Source organism: Marasmius oreades, chromosome 2, assembly GCF_018924745.1.
Source record: "Marasmius oreades isolate 03SP1 chromosome 2, whole genome shotgun sequence".
In the NCBI taxonomy this organism is placed as follows: Eukaryota; Fungi; Basidiomycota; class Agaricomycetes; order Agaricales; family Marasmiaceae; genus Marasmius; species Marasmius oreades.
Window position 1 is genome coordinate 4,469,232 of NC_057324.1, and position 18,534 is coordinate 4,487,765.

General features: G+C 46.4%; 7 protein-coding genes across 8 annotated transcripts; 1 reads left to right on the forward strand and 6 right to left on the reverse strand.

Moving 5' to 3' along the window:
• Window positions 1–2,228: 2,228 nt before the first annotated feature.
• E1B28_005162 (uncharacterized protein) lies at window positions 2,229–4,082 on the reverse strand. Its single transcript, XM_043149709.1, has 8 exons — window positions 3,697–4,082; window positions 3,560–3,642; window positions 3,396–3,494; window positions 3,269–3,328; window positions 3,107–3,194; window positions 2,685–3,049; window positions 2,429–2,618; window positions 2,229–2,362 (listed from the first exon to the last, which is right to left on the reverse strand). The coding sequence occupies exons 1-7, from the start codon at window positions 3,995–3,997 to the stop codon at window positions 2,571–2,573; spliced, it is 1,044 nt and encodes a 347-aa protein (XP_043014317.1). The 5' UTR covers window positions 3,998–4,082; the 3' UTR covers window positions 2,229–2,362; window positions 2,429–2,570.
• A 626-nt stretch (window positions 4,083–4,708) lies between these two features.
• E1B28_005163 (uncharacterized protein) lies at window positions 4,709–6,454 on the reverse strand. Its single transcript, XM_043149710.1, has 2 exons — window positions 6,348–6,454; window positions 4,709–6,279 (listed from the first exon to the last, which is right to left on the reverse strand). Exon 2 carries the CDS (start codon window positions 5,552–5,554, stop codon window positions 5,213–5,215), a length of 342 nt encoding a protein of 113 aa, XP_043014318.1. The 5' UTR covers window positions 5,555–6,279; window positions 6,348–6,454; the 3' UTR covers window positions 4,709–5,212.
• An 85-nt stretch (window positions 6,455–6,539) lies between these two features.
• Window positions 6,540–8,398, reverse strand: E1B28_005164 (uncharacterized protein). Its single transcript, XM_043149711.1, has 3 exons — window positions 8,241–8,398; window positions 7,836–8,168; window positions 6,540–7,766 (listed from the first exon to the last, which is right to left on the reverse strand). Exons 1-3 carry the CDS (start codon window positions 8,361–8,363, stop codon window positions 6,927–6,929), a joined length of 1,296 nt encoding a protein of 431 aa, XP_043014319.1. The 5' UTR covers window positions 8,364–8,398; the 3' UTR covers window positions 6,540–6,926.
• A 143-nt stretch (window positions 8,399–8,541) lies between these two features.
• On the reverse strand, window positions 8,542–11,698 carry E1B28_005165 (uncharacterized protein). Its single transcript, XM_043149712.1, has 10 exons — window positions 11,081–11,698; window positions 10,841–11,011; window positions 10,639–10,791; window positions 9,626–10,581; window positions 9,511–9,571; window positions 9,421–9,450; window positions 9,276–9,365; window positions 8,860–9,215; window positions 8,775–8,799; window positions 8,542–8,721 (listed from the first exon to the last, which is right to left on the reverse strand). The coding sequence occupies exons 1-10, from the start codon at window positions 11,643–11,645 to the stop codon at window positions 8,642–8,644; spliced, it is 2,487 nt and encodes an 828-aa protein (XP_043014320.1). The 5' UTR covers window positions 11,646–11,698; the 3' UTR covers window positions 8,542–8,641.
• Window positions 11,699–11,758: 60 nt separating this feature from the next.
• On the forward strand, window positions 11,759–12,702 carry E1B28_005166 (uncharacterized protein). Its single transcript, XM_043149713.1, has 2 exons — window positions 11,759–11,880; window positions 11,943–12,702. Exons 1-2 carry the CDS (start codon window positions 11,786–11,788, stop codon window positions 12,529–12,531), a joined length of 684 nt encoding a protein of 227 aa, XP_043014321.1. The 5' UTR covers window positions 11,759–11,785; the 3' UTR covers window positions 12,532–12,702.
• A 143-nt stretch (window positions 12,703–12,845) lies between these two features.
• On the reverse strand, window positions 12,846–15,874 carry E1B28_005167 (uncharacterized protein). Its single transcript, XM_043149714.1, has 11 exons — window positions 15,800–15,874; window positions 15,704–15,746; window positions 15,577–15,650; window positions 15,379–15,527; window positions 15,231–15,323; window positions 15,005–15,180; window positions 14,764–14,949; window positions 13,679–14,709; window positions 13,470–13,610; window positions 13,264–13,416; window positions 12,846–13,209 (listed from the first exon to the last, which is right to left on the reverse strand). Exons 1-11 carry the CDS (start codon window positions 15,839–15,841, stop codon window positions 13,042–13,044), a joined length of 2,256 nt encoding a protein of 751 aa, XP_043014322.1. The 5' UTR covers window positions 15,842–15,874; the 3' UTR covers window positions 12,846–13,041.
• Window positions 15,875–16,122: 248 nt separating this feature from the next.
• E1B28_005168 (uncharacterized protein) lies at window positions 16,123–18,443 on the reverse strand. 2 transcript variants are annotated; one of them, XM_043149715.1, is made up of 7 exons: window positions 18,342–18,443; window positions 18,146–18,280; window positions 17,475–18,085; window positions 17,308–17,416; window positions 17,188–17,246; window positions 16,768–17,129; window positions 16,123–16,708 (listed from the first exon to the last, which is right to left on the reverse strand). In XM_043149715.1, the coding sequence occupies exons 3-7, from the start codon at window positions 17,785–17,787 to the stop codon at window positions 16,166–16,168; spliced, it is 1,386 nt and encodes a 461-aa protein (XP_043014323.1). In that variant the 5' UTR covers window positions 17,788–18,085; window positions 18,146–18,280; window positions 18,342–18,443; the 3' UTR covers window positions 16,123–16,165. The 2 variants fall into 2 exon arrangements, with proteins under 2 accessions (XP_043014323.1, XP_043014324.1); XM_043149716.1 differs by having other exon boundaries at window positions 17,308–18,085.
• Window positions 18,444–18,534: the final 91 nt, after the last annotated feature.

Here is an 18,534-nt window from a genome sequence, read left to right on the forward strand (position 1 = left end):
CAAACCGTTTATGGAACCATTTCGGCAATTCGGTTCACAGTTCGGTCTCAAACCGGCACTAGCCCGAACTGATGAGAACACTATGCAGAATACACTATATAACATGCTCATGTCCTTATGTGTACAAAATCTTCCTGTCAGTATAGAAAAAAGTCATACCACCCCTTCAGTTTGACTCTTGTCCCAAACCTGTCCAACATATCTTGAACATATCGGCGGGATCCTTTCCATATAATGACAGGGATATATAGTGACAAGATCGCCGGTCCCATATGTGTCATATATGATCCGACCTTATGGTGCGTAGCTTGAGCCGGTCTTAGTGATATATTATAATATTATTCTCACATTAAAAAGCAGCAGATCTCTGTACAACATCGGCCAGGGTTGGCAGTGTAGAATCACATTAATTGGATCATGTCAGAGGAGACCATGTAACTCTATTATAAAGAATTCCAGAAAATCTGGCCACCCCCGTTATAATGATTAGCCTGAGCTGTCCAGAAAGCAATTTTCATTAAAAAGCTCTCCGAGACCATTAAAGGTGCATTTGCCTGTTTATCAATGGTCCTTGGTGGCCGTGTATCCAAGACCATTAAAGGTCCTGGCTTTTGGTTTCCCGGGCTTCTGTAATGGTCATAATCAGTAATGGGTTTTCTCCATTGATGGACCCAGCTCTCAGAGCTCCTTTAATGATTTTTTTTCTTTCAGATCACTACTGACCCAGCTTTATTGAGTAATGTACTATTAATGGTAAATTTTCCGGGAAAGCAATTCTTTATTAATGTTCCATGTTGGTCGCCATGTGCCTGGCATCACAGACCGGATTGTGGTCCACAGTGTAGGTCCACTGCATGCATGCGTGAATATTCAGAAATTCACTATTCATTTTATTTCTGTGAAAACATTATACATATCCTGGTCTGTGCTTTCTCTCTTCAGCTGACTACCTATGTATCCAAGAACACCTATACTCTCCATTTCTGTCTACATCTGTCAGACCTGTTTATTATTTCATTTCCTGGAAAAACATAGCTCTTGTCTGCGCTATTTATAGAGGCAAATTTCCCTGCATAAAATATCATCAAGGACCTATGTATAATTTATTCTATTACTGTTGAACTTGTTTGACCCTTCTTAGATACAAAAAACTTATTTTGTTTGCTCTCCAGACTGGACCCATAACTTTATATTCTGAAGGCCGGAACTTATTCTTTTTCTGGATGTTTCTGACTGGAGACTTGTTCAAACTAGATAGAACACACCTCTTAGTATTTCTGAAGACAATGTTTAAGTTTGGCACATCTTGGGTCAATACATCTATCAAGGACTGGAAGGTGCTTGATAGTTGTACAAGTTACATGCATCATAAACGAGTTTTTGTGAATCTGGATGTCATCACCAAATGGATATGGTGAATGAGCCAATACTTTTGCGAGATTTTCTGGAAATCACATTAGCATATCTTAAATATGATGTCATCAAGATACCAAGAGGCGACGTGCTGTTGTTCATCCACAAATGCAAATTTATGTTTTTTTTCGGGGTCCAGCAAATGTAGTAACCGGCAGCTTTTGTGAATCCGAATGTCATCACCAAATGGATATGGTGAATGAGCCGATAACTTCGTGAGATTTTCTGTAATTCATGTTGGTATACCTTAAATATGATGCTGCCAAGATATCAAGAGGCAACCTGCCGTTGTTCATGTGCAAACATAAATTTATGTTTCTTTTTTCAGGATCCGGTCAATGTAGTAACCAACATCCCGATCAAGGAACCACGCCATTTAAGGTTTGTAAATGCCAATTACAAGGCCAACTGCTGAGGTCCGAGCATGTCTACATAAGCGCTTGGAAATGTTTGACAGTTTGAACATTTGCATAAACTGTGTTTATGCTTGCTGGTTATCTGTTCACCGTATTATCTAGTATCTGCATGGGGGTTTGTACTGAGGTGACATTGTCACTGAGTCACACCAAAATTTAGTAGAATAATCAATCCTGCAACATTCGGTGGGCGGCTGCCGAAACCCTGAAGGTTGAACGGCAAACACGGCATTGGTGTTGACCATCGGAACGGTGGACCGACCAGCCATCAAACCCATTAACCTCATCCCCGTGCCGTGGAACAGTAACACGCAGGTGACAGGACCAGTAATGGTCCAATTTTTTTTCGCAGGTTAATCATTAATCATTGGTATTATTAATGTAAAGTAAGTTATAGAAGGAGGGACTACAGCCTAGTAATGATCCCTATGAAGACCATCAATGGAACTGAATAGACTGGCGGTTCATTAGTGTAGTAGGAGATAGTAATGGAAATTACCAGGGGAATGGATACATTAATAATTCTGAAGGTTCTGGAAGCGGACGGCCAATCATTATAACGGGTCCAAACAGAATCTAAAACATTATAAAGACCTTACATGGTCTGTTGCACGTCATAAGTATTCTCCCCATACAAAGGCTGACCACTCGAGTCGCCGGGCCAGTGGGTTTTAGGGTCAAGCTCGACTCGCCGTCGGGCGACGAAGTCACTAAATCGGCTGATCAACTTAGATCAAGTCGTCATCCCTCTAGGCTCTTTGTCTGTACTGGAAACTCTACCGAGTTGGACTAATAAATGCAGTATGCGGGACCCATCACATCAGTAATCCCGTTTCTGAAGAGACATTCACATACCCGGAGTTCACGAAGTTGAATGGGGTGTGTGCGAAGATCCACATTCGGTTGAAGCTGGGCGCTCCTTGGGCCATCAGCGATGTCGATATCAACCTCACGTCTAACCCCAATACTGAACTCTGAACGAGGATACCCTTGCACTGTGACTTCTTGTCGAGTCCACGACAGTGAGTCTAAACCGGAATGTCCTTCGGCGATCCCGTTTGATATCGACCAGTGCCCTCGCCCACCCTCGATTTTGACTCTACTATTGAAGATCACCATTATCGAGTTTGAATAAAGGTGAGCCAGTGCCAAAACGGGAATCATGAAATAAGGATACCCGGAGCTGAGGTAGAGGATAAGGTCTGCTGTTGCAACAGCAGCTTGCAAGGAGTTGGAATGTGAAAGGCAAAACGGTAGTGGGATTTCCGACTACTCACCAGTCAAACTCCCGGTCTCCATGGTTAATCGGATGATACGTTTGACAATGTCTCTTGTAGCATTGAAGGTCGTGTCGTATCTTGATAACTATAAAGTGTTGAATGACGAGAATGGGAAATGGTCTTCCGGAGGGACATGCTCGGAATTGAAAGTAAGCATACAATGTAGGTCATCGAAACTGCTATCGTAATATCGCATCCTGCACTTCCTCCTAGCCAGATCTGTATAATTGGACGCCTGAGATCGAGATCTCGATTGACAACCAGACATAATGAAAACAAATCTTACGGATGCCACAACAAAATTTGCTCGAATCCGGGAAACCCCAGCGTCGCCCTTATCCAACACTCCTGTTGCGATGGCACCCGCAAGTTGAAGGAGTGAGATCTGTGTGAAAGGGGAAATTCAGGACTGTGAATTGATTACGAGATATGTTGCAGCTGGAGACTCACCACCGCAATGAAACCAGCTATCCGTTTCGATTCTGATAACAAGAAGAGCCTATAAGCATAGAATAGCTGTACCACCGAGGCAACTGAAGACTCGTTTAGTAAGAATTCTGTTTTTTTGAAAACGATGCGATACGCACTTAGCCCATCGATGATACAACAATCAAACCAGAGCAAATTGATAGCCTCGAATGACCCCGGATTTCCAAACCCAAAGACAAAACTTTGAAATGCTTCGTAGGTGATCATGAAAAGTTGCAACGTATCCACCAAATATACGCCGTAGACGATTGCTTTCACCAGGATGCGGTCGTTTGGGAAGGCGTTGTAATATATGTATACCTGGACTGTAAGCATGCCGAACAGTCCATAATTGAGGAGGAATCCCATCAGGAAGGGACCAGCAGAGTTCAAGATAGCCGGGGATGGTATCGTAGACATGCTATAATGATATGCGGGGGACAGGAGACAATGACCCTGCGCACCGGTATCTGGGGGTTTTAATGAATTGTCTGCTTGGAGTGGGTAAAAACCTGAGTCGAGGGATCTTGGATTTTATTTTTATGCGTTTGACTAAGTTCCCACGACCACTTACCAATCTGTGTTGCAACTTGCAAGAATCCATCGAAGTATACCAGAGTTTTTGATTTTGTTGAGTTTGTATGATATCTGTTTCATATACGCACCACATATTCTTATCCACAAGTTGGAGTGGGTAAAATGGTGAACCGAACTGTATCAGATAGATAAATTACACGGCACTGAAGTTCTACGAAAATGGCTGACTGTTCCCACATGGGAACCACCGGAACTACCAGCTACCCTAGAGCGAGCTCACCCCTCGTTGGAGGTGGTAGACCATAGGGGAGCATAGCAGCTTAAAATACTACCAGACTACAAAAAAAAATGTAGTGTAAAGTAGTACCAATACTAAGACACAAAGGGTAAAAAGTCCCCATCGGTGTCGCGATCACCACACAGTGATTGAACGAGGCTGAGCGTTGATGAGGTTTCAGACGGATACAGTGGTTATTCAGACATGTATTGCACATTAGTAACTCGATCCGAATATATGTGTCACTTGATGCCACCCATGGCTACCCAGAAGTTCGGAATTCCTTCTTCGTTTTCCTCAAAATTTTAATCAAGTCACCATCGTTTGTTGTTGATATCCTCTGCTAAACCAAATGTAGGGTGTACTCGAACTCTGCAACCCATGCTCCCGTACCACTACTAGGCAACCAGGAAACCGGTTTTCCCAGTCGCGATTCTCGATCATCACAGGACCGTGCATCGCAATACAGAAAGAGGGAAACATCAACCTGCCTCTCGCTTCAACGGAGCGAGCTGTGGACGCCAGAACTGTGAGCACCGACAATCCTAGACATAACGATGTGATTGGTTTCGGTACGAGTAATTATAATTCCGGCGAATCTAGTCACAGGGAGGCGAGAAAATGGGTGAAAAAACCTGAAGGTAAGAAGAGGATACTACCCCCAGATGAGTGACATTTGGGGGTCGCAATATTTTCGAACTTCAATGCACGATTCGGTCCGCCAAAAGGGATAAATCGTCGAATAATAGATCGAGAAGGCTGATCTCGGAGTCACTCATTTCCGGGGAGATACGAATCCCGCGATAGAAGCTCATTTCGAGTCATGATGTGATGGGAAGACGAAAAGGCCGAAGAACAAGGTGTACGTCGTTCGGGAACGCGTGTATGTTCACTCCATAGAAGGCAATACCATGGGAGCAGATGCGAAGTAGAGTTTTAGAGCAATACTGCCTTGGTAGAAAGATGTTGTCCAGATATAACGACGGAAGCGATTGGCAGGCTAACAATACGGGTAATAGACTCCTGGAATCGGGTGCATCGTGTACATGCAACTCAGTGAGTTGGCGATACGGAGGTGAATGGGGATCCCACAAATCGCAAGCCAGAACCTCTTTTTCGGATCTCAAGTTCCAAGACGGATGTGTCCAATGCAACTCCACCATAAAGAGTCGTTATCGTCAGAAATGAGGAAGTACAACACGGAAGATAACTTGTGCTGATGCCTTTGCAGGTACGGGATGCGTAACCCCAAGGAATACCCCCCTGAACTACGCAGTTGCATGGAAGTAGGAATTAATACGCACGGATGAAGGCTAGGTACAGCTTGATACGGGGAATTGATAATAATATCTCTTCAATGAGAGCAAAGAAGGTATCTCCCGACTCCGCCAGGGCCCGCTGGAGATGAATTGTGCAAGGGGTAGGAATCCGTATCAAAAGAAGAATCCATGAGGTTCTTCGTGGCAAGGAGATGGAAGATGTGAAAGACAGCGCGGCGACATTGCATTTGTTCCTGAAGACAACGACGTGGGCTTCAATCTTCTTCAACCGACCCTCCCCTCCTTCGATGACCTCCTTCATTTGTCTAATTTCCAACTGAGAGGGCACATAGCCAAGGATACGAGGGATAATCTTCAGACCGGGCCATTGCAATTTCGCAATTCTCGCAAGGAGGATCCTGGGCGAACAAGCTGTTCTCTGTCGCTGTCACTTCATTTTCGAGTCCCTCGTTACATGATCCAAACCAGGAGTATGAGCGACATCAATAGACGGTTTGAAGAAATGGTTCAAGCACGTGTAGGCTGATGGTCGAGTCGTCCTTTTTTGAATCACCGAAAACGCAACGCAGCGTGACCAAAATAATTGCGCTGAACCTCGCGAGGAATGACTGGATATATAGGAGAATGGAACGCTGATCACCGTGACTTCAAATTGAAGAGAAAGAGATTTACGCACACGAAAGTTGTCCCTGCTTCATATATTGTCAACTCTGCACTCCCCCTCTGGATGAATCCGTGGATGGATTCGGTGGAAGGCGAAAGAGAAGCATCAATTGCAAGTTGAGGATGAGTCGCGTGCTCACGTGCAATTTCTCTAAGTTCCGACTCAAATCTTCACTCCGGTTCAAGCTGGTTTAAGACGCAGGGATCTGAACAACGTTATGGACTTGATTAAGATCCAATGGCCCCCGTTATACTGAATACTGATCATGATGTTCCAATACAGGCAACGTTCCTTGCAACCCAGATTATTGGTTTAACCTAATCCCTAAGAAGAAACGTGCAGAATAAGGCAAGTAGTAAAGTGACTAAGTAATACACACGGACAGGCAGAAAACACTGAGATACTAGTACACGTTCAGAGTAGTAAGGTAAGCAGCGGGAGCGGTCGTCTGTAGAATATAAAAGAAGCGAGGGGAAAAAAACAAACACACCAACCAAAGCATATAGCAAACGGTAATAAGAAATAAAAACCGCGTTCGAAGTTCCTGGGGGGAGATATCACAACCTATCACAACTCCCTTTCACGAAGAACCTAACCACGTCCATCTCCCGTACCCGTACCCGTACCCGTTACCTCACTTGTACTCGGAAGAAGTGACTGACTGTTTTGACTTCCAGCCCGACTCCTCACCAAAGTGCCCGTTTCAGCAACCCTACCACCCCTCTCAACACTCCCCCGTCTACTAATCCCACCCCTCAAAGACCCCGTCTCAGCTACTCTCCAATCCGTCGTGATACTACCACGTCGGCCAGTCGCGATTGAACTTCTTCGACTGAGACTAAGTGGTTCGATAGGCGATAGAGAAAGATCTCTAGCACCAACCCCAGTGCCATTATCCCTATCCCTATCCCTATCCCTATCCCACTCACGCCCCATATAATAAGAAATATTCGGCGATCCAAACGAAGAAGACAAAGACGGTGGTGGAACTGATGGATACGACAACGAAACAGCACTACGATATCCAGATCCATGGTAGTGATTGTGAATGGAAGCTGACGAAGGTGGTGTCGTCACGTTCGTTCCGTTACTGACAAGGCTGGCAGGGTCAGTTGACAACGCGCCAGGGGGAGAGAAGGTGTAGGGGGACTCTGAAGCCACGGATGTAGGGGAATGTGAGAGTGGAGTGTTGCCCTGGGAAGAGATGGAGTTTATTGGACGGTGGATTTGAGATGGAGGTCGAGGGATGGGAACACCACCTGGTATGGGAACAGGAACGGACATAGCCCGTGGTGCGTAAGGTGCAAGACTTCGGAAAGACGTCGATGGGGAGGATGTCCTTGAAGATGAGGAAGGCGAGCGATGATGGAGAGGTTGAGAAAATGGGTCGTTGGAGGAAATTCCTATTAGATTGTCGACGGGTCTTCCCAGCTAAGAAAGAAAAAGAGAAAAAAAGTCAGATTTCCAGGGGGGAAAGTTATTTATCGGTTGTGAACTGACTCGACTTCTATGCTCAATAAGTTCCTCCCGGTAGATTTCATTAAGCCTGGACAATCGCATATAATCCCGTTCGTATTCCGCCAAACGGTTGCGCAAAGTCTCGTTCTCGCGGCGCAGAGCTTCCAGCATAACTTCTGTTGTAGGATCTGCTGGTGATCTAGCATAGTTTGAACAAGATAGTGCCTCTGCTCCCTCATTGTTCCCTAAACTCCCATTTGTCTGACCAGCTTGTTGTTGTGCTTTGAGAAACGATAATTCCCTCGTCAACCTATTCACATGGCTTTCGGATTCCGCTTCCAGTGTATTTTCCAGCTCTATTTTATCCTGTCGAAGCTGATATATATATCCAGATAACATGAGTTTATCGAGAAGAAGGTGTGAATGGGGTTCCTTTTTTTCACTGACCTGTTCCAACTTCCTGGATAAAACATTTATTATCCTCTCTTCTTCAGCCTCATACGCATTGATCAAGTCTTCTTGTTCCTTACTTGCTGATCTTGCGCGTCTGCTGGGTGGCGATAGAGACATGATGGTATGGGGGAAGATGGAAGAGAGAGACAAAGGGACAAAGGGAATTTTTGAAACTGCCTTGGGCGGCTCACCGGCTATCGGACCGCTGATTTACGTGGAAAAAAAAATAAGCTCTAGATTTCCGTGGTCCACCAGAAGTCCTTCAGGTACGGTAAGTATGGGCGACAGCAACCATACAGCATCCAGGCAACATTGAGTAGAGTACATATCAAAGTACAGGAAATAAATAATATATAAGATATTGTCGTAACTGTTCGTCCTAATCGTCACGGTCATCATGCACGTTCTTCTAACCGATCCCGCTGCAAAACAGCAATAGCCTCCTCTGCTGCATCGATCATTTTCGTCAGTTCACCTAGAAAGAAATCAGTCAGCAACACTCAGAGCAGGTCAATATTGTTCACATACGCTCGATACTCAATGCAAACAACGTCTGGTAAACGAGCATGAGTCAAAAAATTCCAAAAGAACAACAAAAAAGTAAACCACTCACATGCCTCGCATCCTTATCCTTCAGCACCTCATTATGCATCGCAGTTTTATACTTGATATTACTCCCAGCAATCTCTTCCAAAAGCACCTTCAACCCGTCCGGTATATTCTCACTCCTGTGCTCCCCTTTAGAGAAAAAATGTATATGTTCCCGGAACGCTCGACAAGATTGGATAACCTTTTGTGGTAGCTCTTCGAGATGTTCTATCGCCTTCCGGTGGCTAGGTCCTTCAGTCACAGTTTCCAATTTAGCTTTCCTCTCTTGCTCTTGCTTAGCCCGATATCTCTCCACCAAACGCGTAAAGATTCGGGCACCAAAGATATTCTGATATCGGGAGGTGAAAGCCTCGGAAACGACTATTAGAGAGAAAAAAGGCCAAATCAACCTTTGGTCCGATGAATGGACAGAGCACATACCTGAGATCAAAATCGTCATCGTAGCCACACCGAACAGGGCCCAAACAACGAACACAGATCGACCGGCTGGAGTTTGAGGTGAGAAATCGCCTGGATGGAGTAATCAGACATAAGGACACTCAACACCGAAACGATGCCCACTCACCATAGCCAATCGTGGTGAAGGAGATAAAACCTTACATCTGAATAAATCAACCCGTTTCGACAGAGGTAACGGGTAATAAGAATAACCCACAGAAGTACATCGCAACACCAAAACTCCATCCCTCAGTCGCGCTGAATATGCCCGAGCCAACCTGATATTAAGACATGAGTACAAGAACCGCGGATGTTAGACGAATATTACACACCATCCAAAACACGATGAAAAGCATCCATGCGACCCAGAACCTGATCCAAAACGCCTTCCTTTTCGCCTCTTCATCTCCACCCTGTACCTTGGTATCAGATGGACGTCTGCGAACCGGAGGCCGAGGACTTTTGGGTGCTTCCTTCTCCGTCTCCTTCTCCTTCCCCCGCCCCTGATTCTTCTTCTCCCTCCACATTTCCGATTTACTAACAGCCAACGCAAACCCTCCCAACATCGCAATCATCTTTCCAATCCTAGCATGCGTCAACGGAATCTCCTCCAAATCCAGCTCGCCCCGCACCTGCCGCCTAACAGACCCAGAAGTTCTCCCGATTCCACCCGCCGCTTCAGGATCAGGATCAGTAGTAGTCGTAGTATTAGCTCCCTTCACCATCCCCAACCCCATCCCAAACCCAAACCCATCTCTCAACGCCGCCGACATCGACCTTCCAACCTCCCCATGTCCCTTTCTCTTCTTCCAAAACCCAGTAGGTAAAAGATAACACAAAGGTACTCCAGCTTCCATAGCAGCATCTGCCAACTGTCCATCCGTCAATACTTCCAGATTCAAATGCATCCCATGAGGATGAGCTACCATCCCCAACCCCAATTCTCCACCTTTCTCATGTGTCCACATCAGATCCCATCGGTCCATGAACCTTACGAACCATGCTAGGTTATGGTCTGGATCATCTCGTACCCATATAGGTTGGTTTACTCTATGAAGTCTCCATTCGATGGCTTCTTTCCAACGACGAGCAACACGGCGTTTCCAATGGAGTTGTTTACGCCGCGTTTGGACTTCATGTAGACGACGACGGTATCCGACTTCGAGAGCTTCCATTACCGTTTCTCGTGCGGTGGCTACTGTGAGAGCGAGAGTGATGATGCCAAAGGTGGCGTATGTACAGACGAAGACACGGGCCCCGGTGGTGATGGGGAGGATATCTCCGAAACCTGAGAAGGAAGGGGTTTAAAGATGTAGAACATCGAGTCGAGATATGTGCTTCCCACCTATTGTTTCGATTGAACAAATCGTAAAGTATAACGCGTCAACGAACTTGATATGGAGTAAGATACAGTGGATTAAGGCTCCGAAGGCGATATAACACAGTAGGAAGATCACGATGATGATGAGCGAACGCTGTTTTCTTGTCAATCCACTACCTGAGATGAGGATTGAGATTAACAATGAACCGAGCTTCGATGTGCTTACCGCTAGTCGAAAAATCTGGGGTTCGTATGACGTCGACAATGAGACTAGCGTTCGTGAGGGTCGAAGCAATGGTCGAACACACTGTCATCCAGAACGAAGTTCCGTACGTGAAGCCGTCGTTGAATCGGTGTTCCACTCCAAACACTGTGACTGCAGTTATGTTGATGATATCTGAATGAATGAATTGGTTCATTTTCAGAGCTCGGTGCCAGAGAAATGCGACTAAATTTTGAGGCTTACCGTGAATGGTTAGCGCCACCACACATAATATCGTCATCTGCTGTACAGACTTCTCCAAAAACCGAGTGACCAGTGCGATATTGGCGATGAGAGCGCATGCCATACTGAACCCCAATCCCACGTTGAGAATGACAGTGTTCGGTTTGGTCTCCAATGTGAGATTACCCTCCGTTCGAATGTACCAATGTTCCGTTAGACCCGGTATCTCGAGAAGGATAGAGAATGGAATGAGAAGGCCAGATAGTATGGGTGTATAGCGGTAGTACGGAACGAACGAATCGATTTCTGTGTCGGATGTTGGAGGAAACAAGAACGTCCTGAGCTTGAGATACCACAATGGGCGACTGGGTAGCGTAGAAAGCGTCGTTGTGGTCGACACTCTACTGGGTGGCGGGCGCTGTTCTCCCTCGTCAAGATCCTCTGCCTCTAGTGTTTCGTCCTCACCGTTCTCGTCGAGTTCTTCATCTTCCACTACAATCCGTTCTCCGTCTTTCTCCGGGTCTTTGTCGTTCGAAGTCCTGGAATGAGAGAGAAACGCAAAGCCGAAGCTCAAAGGAAGTAACATGAGCACTGGTTATATTCTGGGAAATTGTGCATGAAGGATGGAGTTCAACGTTCAACGTTCAACCTTCGGTCCAGACTCCGGCCGGGTAGGGCCGCGCCAGAACTACCGAGATCGCCGACCACACATCCCAACGCTTGACCATGTCAGAGCTCAAAAACTATCAAATCGACTTGATCGAACAAGCAATGTCGGTCGAAGCACTCAAATTTGGGTCATTTACCTTGAAATCCGGGAGGTAAGGCGGCTAATTTTGTCATCTTCGTGAAAAAAAATTGAATGAATTATATCAACGCTCAGAATATCTCCCTATTTTTTCAATGCGGGGCTCTTGAGTACAGGAAACATTCTCTCAGCTCTAGCCAAAGCCTTTGCATCTACCATAGTCGCTGCTCAAGCCGATGCTGAAAATCCCATCCCTGAATTTGACGTTCTCTTCGGTCCGGCATACAAAGGGATTCCTTTTGCTGCTCTAACGGTGATGCAGCTATTCGATCAACACCAGATATCTGTGGGTCTGGCGTACGACCGGAAGGAGACAAAGGATCATGGAGAGGGAGGGAACATGGTCGGTGCATCCGTGACCGGGAAACGCGTTCTCATTTTGGACGACGTCATGACAGCAGGTACTGCCGTTCGTGCTGCTATCGAGCTAGTACGAAAGCATGGTGGACAGGTAATTGGTGTCGTTCAGTGTCTTGATCGTGAAGAGGTCGGACAAGATGGTGTCAGTAGCACGGCCAAGGAGGTCGAAAGCATACTTGGAAAAGGACGCGTCAAGGCGATACTGAAGATGCGCGATTTGATGGTCTGGTTGGAGAAGAAAAACATGCAGGACCAGCTGCTTCAGATGCGAGAATACTGGGATCATTACGGTTTGAAGCAGTAAGATTCTTTTAGTTTAAACTTTGGTACGTATCGTTAGATATCTTTCGTTACGTTTTGTTTTTGAATAGGGATAACACTTGACGGGTACTGATTGAAAAACTTTGTTAAAGCTCAGGCTGAGTCAAGACTTATAAAATCAAAATAAATATGGAGACCCATTGGGGTCCACCACTCCGGGATAGCGTGTCATCCTTGTGCAGGGGCCATGCTAATCTTCTCTGTTTTGTTCCAATATTGTCGTATGTCACCCCGAAGGGGACATTATTAGTTTGTTCCGATTCTCAGGTCACTTAGTGGATTTTGTTTGCGTTACACTGGCGGGAAACTTCGCTTGTGTCAGCGCTTCAGCTTCGATCATTTCGCCCATGAAGTAAAGTACGAGCGCACATAGAAGAATTTTAACGATAAAGAGAAGAAACACAAAGGTTGGAAAGTGTAAGAACACCAGTAATCACAGGTACAAGATCATAACTAAGTACGTACGAAAGAGAAAATAGTGTAAGAAGTGAAATCAGAAGTCCCAACCCTCAACCTTGAACGCCTTCCCATACTGCAAGTAACTATCCATAATTTTCAATATCGACTCCGGTAACCCCATACTAATAAGAGTATAAGTGATTTTTCCATGCCCGTGAACCTTCCCCAGCTTGAAGAAAGCTCGGGCGATTTGGGTAGGGTACTAAAGGAACACAATTAACACAGGTAAGTCAAAACTGGCACGGTCAAAACGCACCGTCATCTCGGTGTAATCTGCCCATTGATACGCAGCAACACGGATGGCAGTCTGAATACACCGTTGGATATCGCCTTCCTCAGCATACATTTCCATAAGTTTCACCCAGGGTTTTTGTGAGTAACGAGTGGTATCCAGGCAGCGTTGGAACGCCTAAGTCATATTTCATCAGCAACAGTGGCTACTAGGAACAGTTAGAAACACACTTCTTTAGCTTCCTCCTTGTGATGGAGACGTAAACCGAGGTCTCCCAATATCTCCCACTCTATGCCGGTCTTCCTATAGGCAACGTGTTGTGTCTTGAAATGTGCCACCTCAGCACGGAAAATCGTCCAGACGCGGAGATCCTGAAACCGTGAAGAAAAAAAAACATGTTATCGACGGGTTCGCTGGTGCGGGAAAAACGACAACTTACCTCATAGAGCACCATGAACAGGTTATCCAACCACCGCTCACATAAGCGTTTATTGCTGAACGAAAACGCTTCTGGACTTGATTGAGACTGCTTATGAGAAACATATTCTCCAGGCTCATTAATAACATCCTCTTCCTCACCCGCTGCAGCTTGAGCAGGTCTTTCCAACACCGTTTGATCGCTGTTCCCATCTTCTCCAACATCGAACTTGAACCCTTTCGCTTTACCCTTTGCATCCCCGTTCAGACCTCCGTTCTCTTCAGCCTCAACAGCCTCTTCCCGTTCCCTATCCGACTCTGTCGAAATCCGTATCACCGGGATTGGGGGATCCGCAGTCAGACCCTTCCCATCCCCAATAGAGTTAGACTTGGTATTTGCAGGGCTTCCAGGGGAAGAAACCATTCCTCTTGTCGATGCATTATCGTCCAAACCATCCGGAGCCATCGGTGCTCGAATCATTCCATCCTCATGTATCACACCAGCCTTGGCCACATCGCCCTGAGCCTTCTGCATCCTATACTCCTCCTCCATGACGAACACACTGCTCCGAGTCTTCAACAACTCGTCCCAACCAATGTTCGAGACTAACTTCGTCAACAATGCGTAGGCTCTTGCCCATGTTCCTTTTAGGCCTGGACTTGGTAACCTCAACAATGCAGGGTCGGCCTCATCCTCTTCTGTCTTGACTCTTTCGGGCAAGATTTCGCCTATCGGGCGCAGGAAGGGTAGGTGGACGCGAGCTGGTGTGAGGTTCCGATGAACGTCCCGGCCATTATAAGTAAACATAGGACAGGAGTTGAGGGTGAGGAGAGCAGATTCGTAATCGCCCAAGGAGATGTAACATTCCGTGAGCTTTTCCCATGTGACAAATTCGGATGGGGCACAATTAACAGCTTCCCGAGCAAGCTTGACAGCCCACTCGTGTTTGTCTTTTAATCTGAGGAGATCGCATTGTGCATGCAGAAGGGTGTAGGAGTGGGGTGTTTGTTTGATGGATGAGGCCATAATTTGGACAGCTTTGACTTCTTCGTCTAAAAGGATTGAAATGAGCATTGAAGTAGAGAATGAGGGTGTTGTCTACGCACTCATTCCAATATAACTTCGAGCAAGCAAACTGGCAACCTCTGGTTCCTTCGCAGCAATCTTCTCGAAAAGGTTTGCAGCCTGCTGGTATCTTCCACTGTCACCGAAATACTTCATTATTCCAGCTGTAAGGTGATTTGAAACAACTGTCGCGACCTGAATCTCTGGGTCAGATCCGACTTGCCAGCCTAGTTTGGGGCCATCAGCAACTGATCCAGAGGAGATATAACGTGTCATCAAGACCTTTCATGAACAAAGCTTCAGCTGCTTGAAGAAAACGAATTTCTGATTCTGGAGTGGTGATGGGGTCGAGTTTGCGGTAGGCGTCAAGCCAATAGTTTGGGTCGTCGGAATACAGAATGGCACGAAGGACAGCGGACATATAAGTTTCTTGCCACAACTCAGGTGTAGCTTCGTGTCTGGACAAACTTTCAAGAGACCTTCAACAGGCGACAGCCAAGCCACATACCTTTCACCACGCAAATCTATCACATATGCATGTACACCACCTGGGATTTTGACATCTACGCGTATGTCAAGTCTTGAGAACGCATTGAAACAGCTGTATTATGACGCGTGAGGTTGCAATAAATTTCCGACGAGCAGCCTTGACTGACCAGTAACACCCGCTCTTGACCTTCCAAGCAGCCGCCTTGCTGAACCAAGCTGAGCTGTCTTCGATTGCATAGGTTAATGAGTTGATATAGGCCGCTAAAGAAGCTGAAGACGAAGCATCTACGCCCGAGATATAATGATATGAACCCAGCTAACCGAGTTGTCAGATTCTGGGCAATAACGAAAATCCTGACACGTACGTCTCGTTGCCCACTCTTTCCATTACTTTTGACGACGTGACATAGATCCGGGGGCCCAAGTTCGCGGAACGTTGCTGTAAAGCCTCAGTTGCCATTTCCAAGGCGAACATTAATTCCAAAAACTTACACAGTGCTTCAGTTCGCGCTGAAAGTGCTTCACCCAATTCCACCTATCGCGACCTATATGAGAACGTATCATCATACATAATAATTGCAAATTCACCTCGAAAAGCTCTGGAATGTCCTTGAAGGACGATTCCGCCATATCGTGTCGTGGACGGCCAAAATGCGGTGTTCGTTTGCCAATTGTGACATCGTGTGACGCAACGTGTCACTAGTGTGACCGGATATGACTAATCCGATTCTGTACCCACAAGAACCTACTGCGATTCAAGGACTCGATTGATTCGTTTGGAGACATCGACAGAAATTTGGCTTTTGACTGACGCTATTGAATAATTTCAGACCAGCAACCAAATCGATGCCATCCTCATGTCACCGTCCGGCGACGATTGGGCGACGACCCTCAAAATCTGAACCAAATCTCGCTGCTGTAGGCTGAATTTACTTAGCTACGGGGATCAGTATTCTATTCAAGGTCACCGAGACCCAGGCTAGCAATGTCTACGAACTGACCCGTCTTGAAACTCTCATTACCGGCTAGTCCAACTGCCAATGCAAGGGCGCCATCTCTCTCGGTTGCGCTTCGCTTGGACGCATCTCCTGTATCAACAACCTCTCCCTCTCTCGGCCCAAACAGGACGCTCATCATCCTTATATCTCCTCCTCCGTGTGCAGTATGGTCGACCCCGACGTCCAGTGTACGCGGCTTCTCCCAGAGGGGGTGTAGGGTCACCTTGGTTTCTCCTTCGTGCGGGAGAACCCCCAGCCCGTGAATCAAACCAGTCATACCGTTCTCTTTGTTCTCCTTGCTGGAAGGAAGCCGATATTCTGATTCGCAGACGTGCAACTCCAGACGGCCTTTTGAACCATTGAACATGACTCGATAACCCTCCCACGGAGAGTATGCAGTCAGATGATAAGTCATAGTCGCTCCACAACGATAACGAACTAGAAGGGACATGTCATCTTCTATGGTGATTGGATTCTTAGAGTCGGACGAAGCGAAGACCTACGTAAGTAATCCGTGAACATCTATTTTCTTTTTTGGATAACAAAGGGCAAGCTCACACTTTGATCTCTGTGGTATCCATCTTCTCCCTCAGCATTCTGGTAAAGGTCCACGAGCGTCTCATCATCTTCTAGGTTCAACGAGAACGGATCACTTTTGGCCGCATCACTACCTCTCGCTCTCTCATAGGTTTCCTTCACCCAACCATGCTTTCGGCCATTTTCTTCCCCATAGAACGCCAATCTTCCCATACCTACGACGGTGGCAGGCGTGGAATCGATCCACCAATTCACAAGGTCAAAATGATGACCAGCCTTATGCACCAAAAGTCCTCCAGACGTGGCTTTTTCGCGATGCCAACGCCTGAAGAAGTCCGCACCGTGAACAGAGTCGAGTAACCACTCAAAGTTGACAGAGAGGACTGTTTTGTCCAACACTTCAGAAACGAATTCTGCATAGAACAAGAGCGGGATACATACCTTCTCCGATCGTCCCTTCTGCTATGACTCGTTTAACGGCTTCGTGTGTTGGGTTATATCTTTGAGGAAGAAAATCAGGTGATTCCGATATTGATTGTTTGCAATGTCTTCTGAACTCACCGGTAGTTAAAAGTGACGGTCAAATGGCGTCCAGTGCGTTCCACTGCGTCAAGAATGGCTCTGCATTTCTCGACATCCACCGTCATCGGTTTTTCCGTCAAGACTCGTACTATAATTCCTCGGATAGGCCAACAATTATTCCACGCGAAATACGTCGGAACACTCACCTCCAGCTTCTAACGCACGGATGATATACAAGTGATGCAAGGAATCAACGCACGTCACCACGACAGTTTCCACCTTCTCCTTTTCCAACATTTCCTTGAACTGCTCTGGTCGATATACCGGCACGGTTGGCGCTCCCAGCGAGCTTAGGATATCGTTATAATACTTGGCGCGAATCGAGTTGGGCTCTAACAGTGCTACGACTCTGCTCGATGGTCTTTCTGCTATTCCCCGAATATACATTGCTGCCCGAGTTCCCGTTCCAATGATGGCGGTACGACCTCCTAAGGGGTTTTCAATCGTCGAAGTGGTCATTGCTAGGGAGATGAGGGTTCAGAGGACGCCGTGGGCAAATCCCAAGCAGAGGATCTTCGTTCCCTTGCGTTCCCTGACTATTTAAAGATGAGCTGGGCGCTAGTTCCTAACACAATCACAAGGATCGTTATCGCTTCAAAACCATTGAAATCCGAAGCAGGGCAGGCGTCTTATGACCGGCCCATGACCTTCCTCCACCCACGGTTATGATGTTGGCTTGACCAGATGAAAAGGTGGAGGTCCTGGAGGGTTTCAAGCGTTTGCAGCGTTTCGCCAGAGAGTGCTAGCAACCATGACGCTGGGTATGCGGAGGTTTCGTTGAGGCGGAGAACGCTTTGAGATACAATCATGAACTCACTCGGAGTTTCAATATCAATGGTAGATGAATGACACAAAACATGGTCGCACACATGTCTGAAGTCGTCGTCCTTTATTGACCTAGTTTCCTTAGCTTTCCTACTCGAGAAACCAGACGATAGAACATGAAACTGTACTTTTTGGAATGGAATCTCCGTGAGCATTATAATTGCTCAAATTTGAAGAAATTTACACACGGTTACCGCATGAGATCGCCAAATTCACGTTTCCTCTCTTCAAGATCTAGAGCACATGTAGGGATTTGTCGATGAACATGGTGGTTAGAACGCAGGGGCAGCTTCATGGCCCGGCACGTGGTTAGTCGCCACGATGACCTGATCATTTTCTATTCTGAACATGAACCACTGTGTTTCTCGATATGTGGAAGGA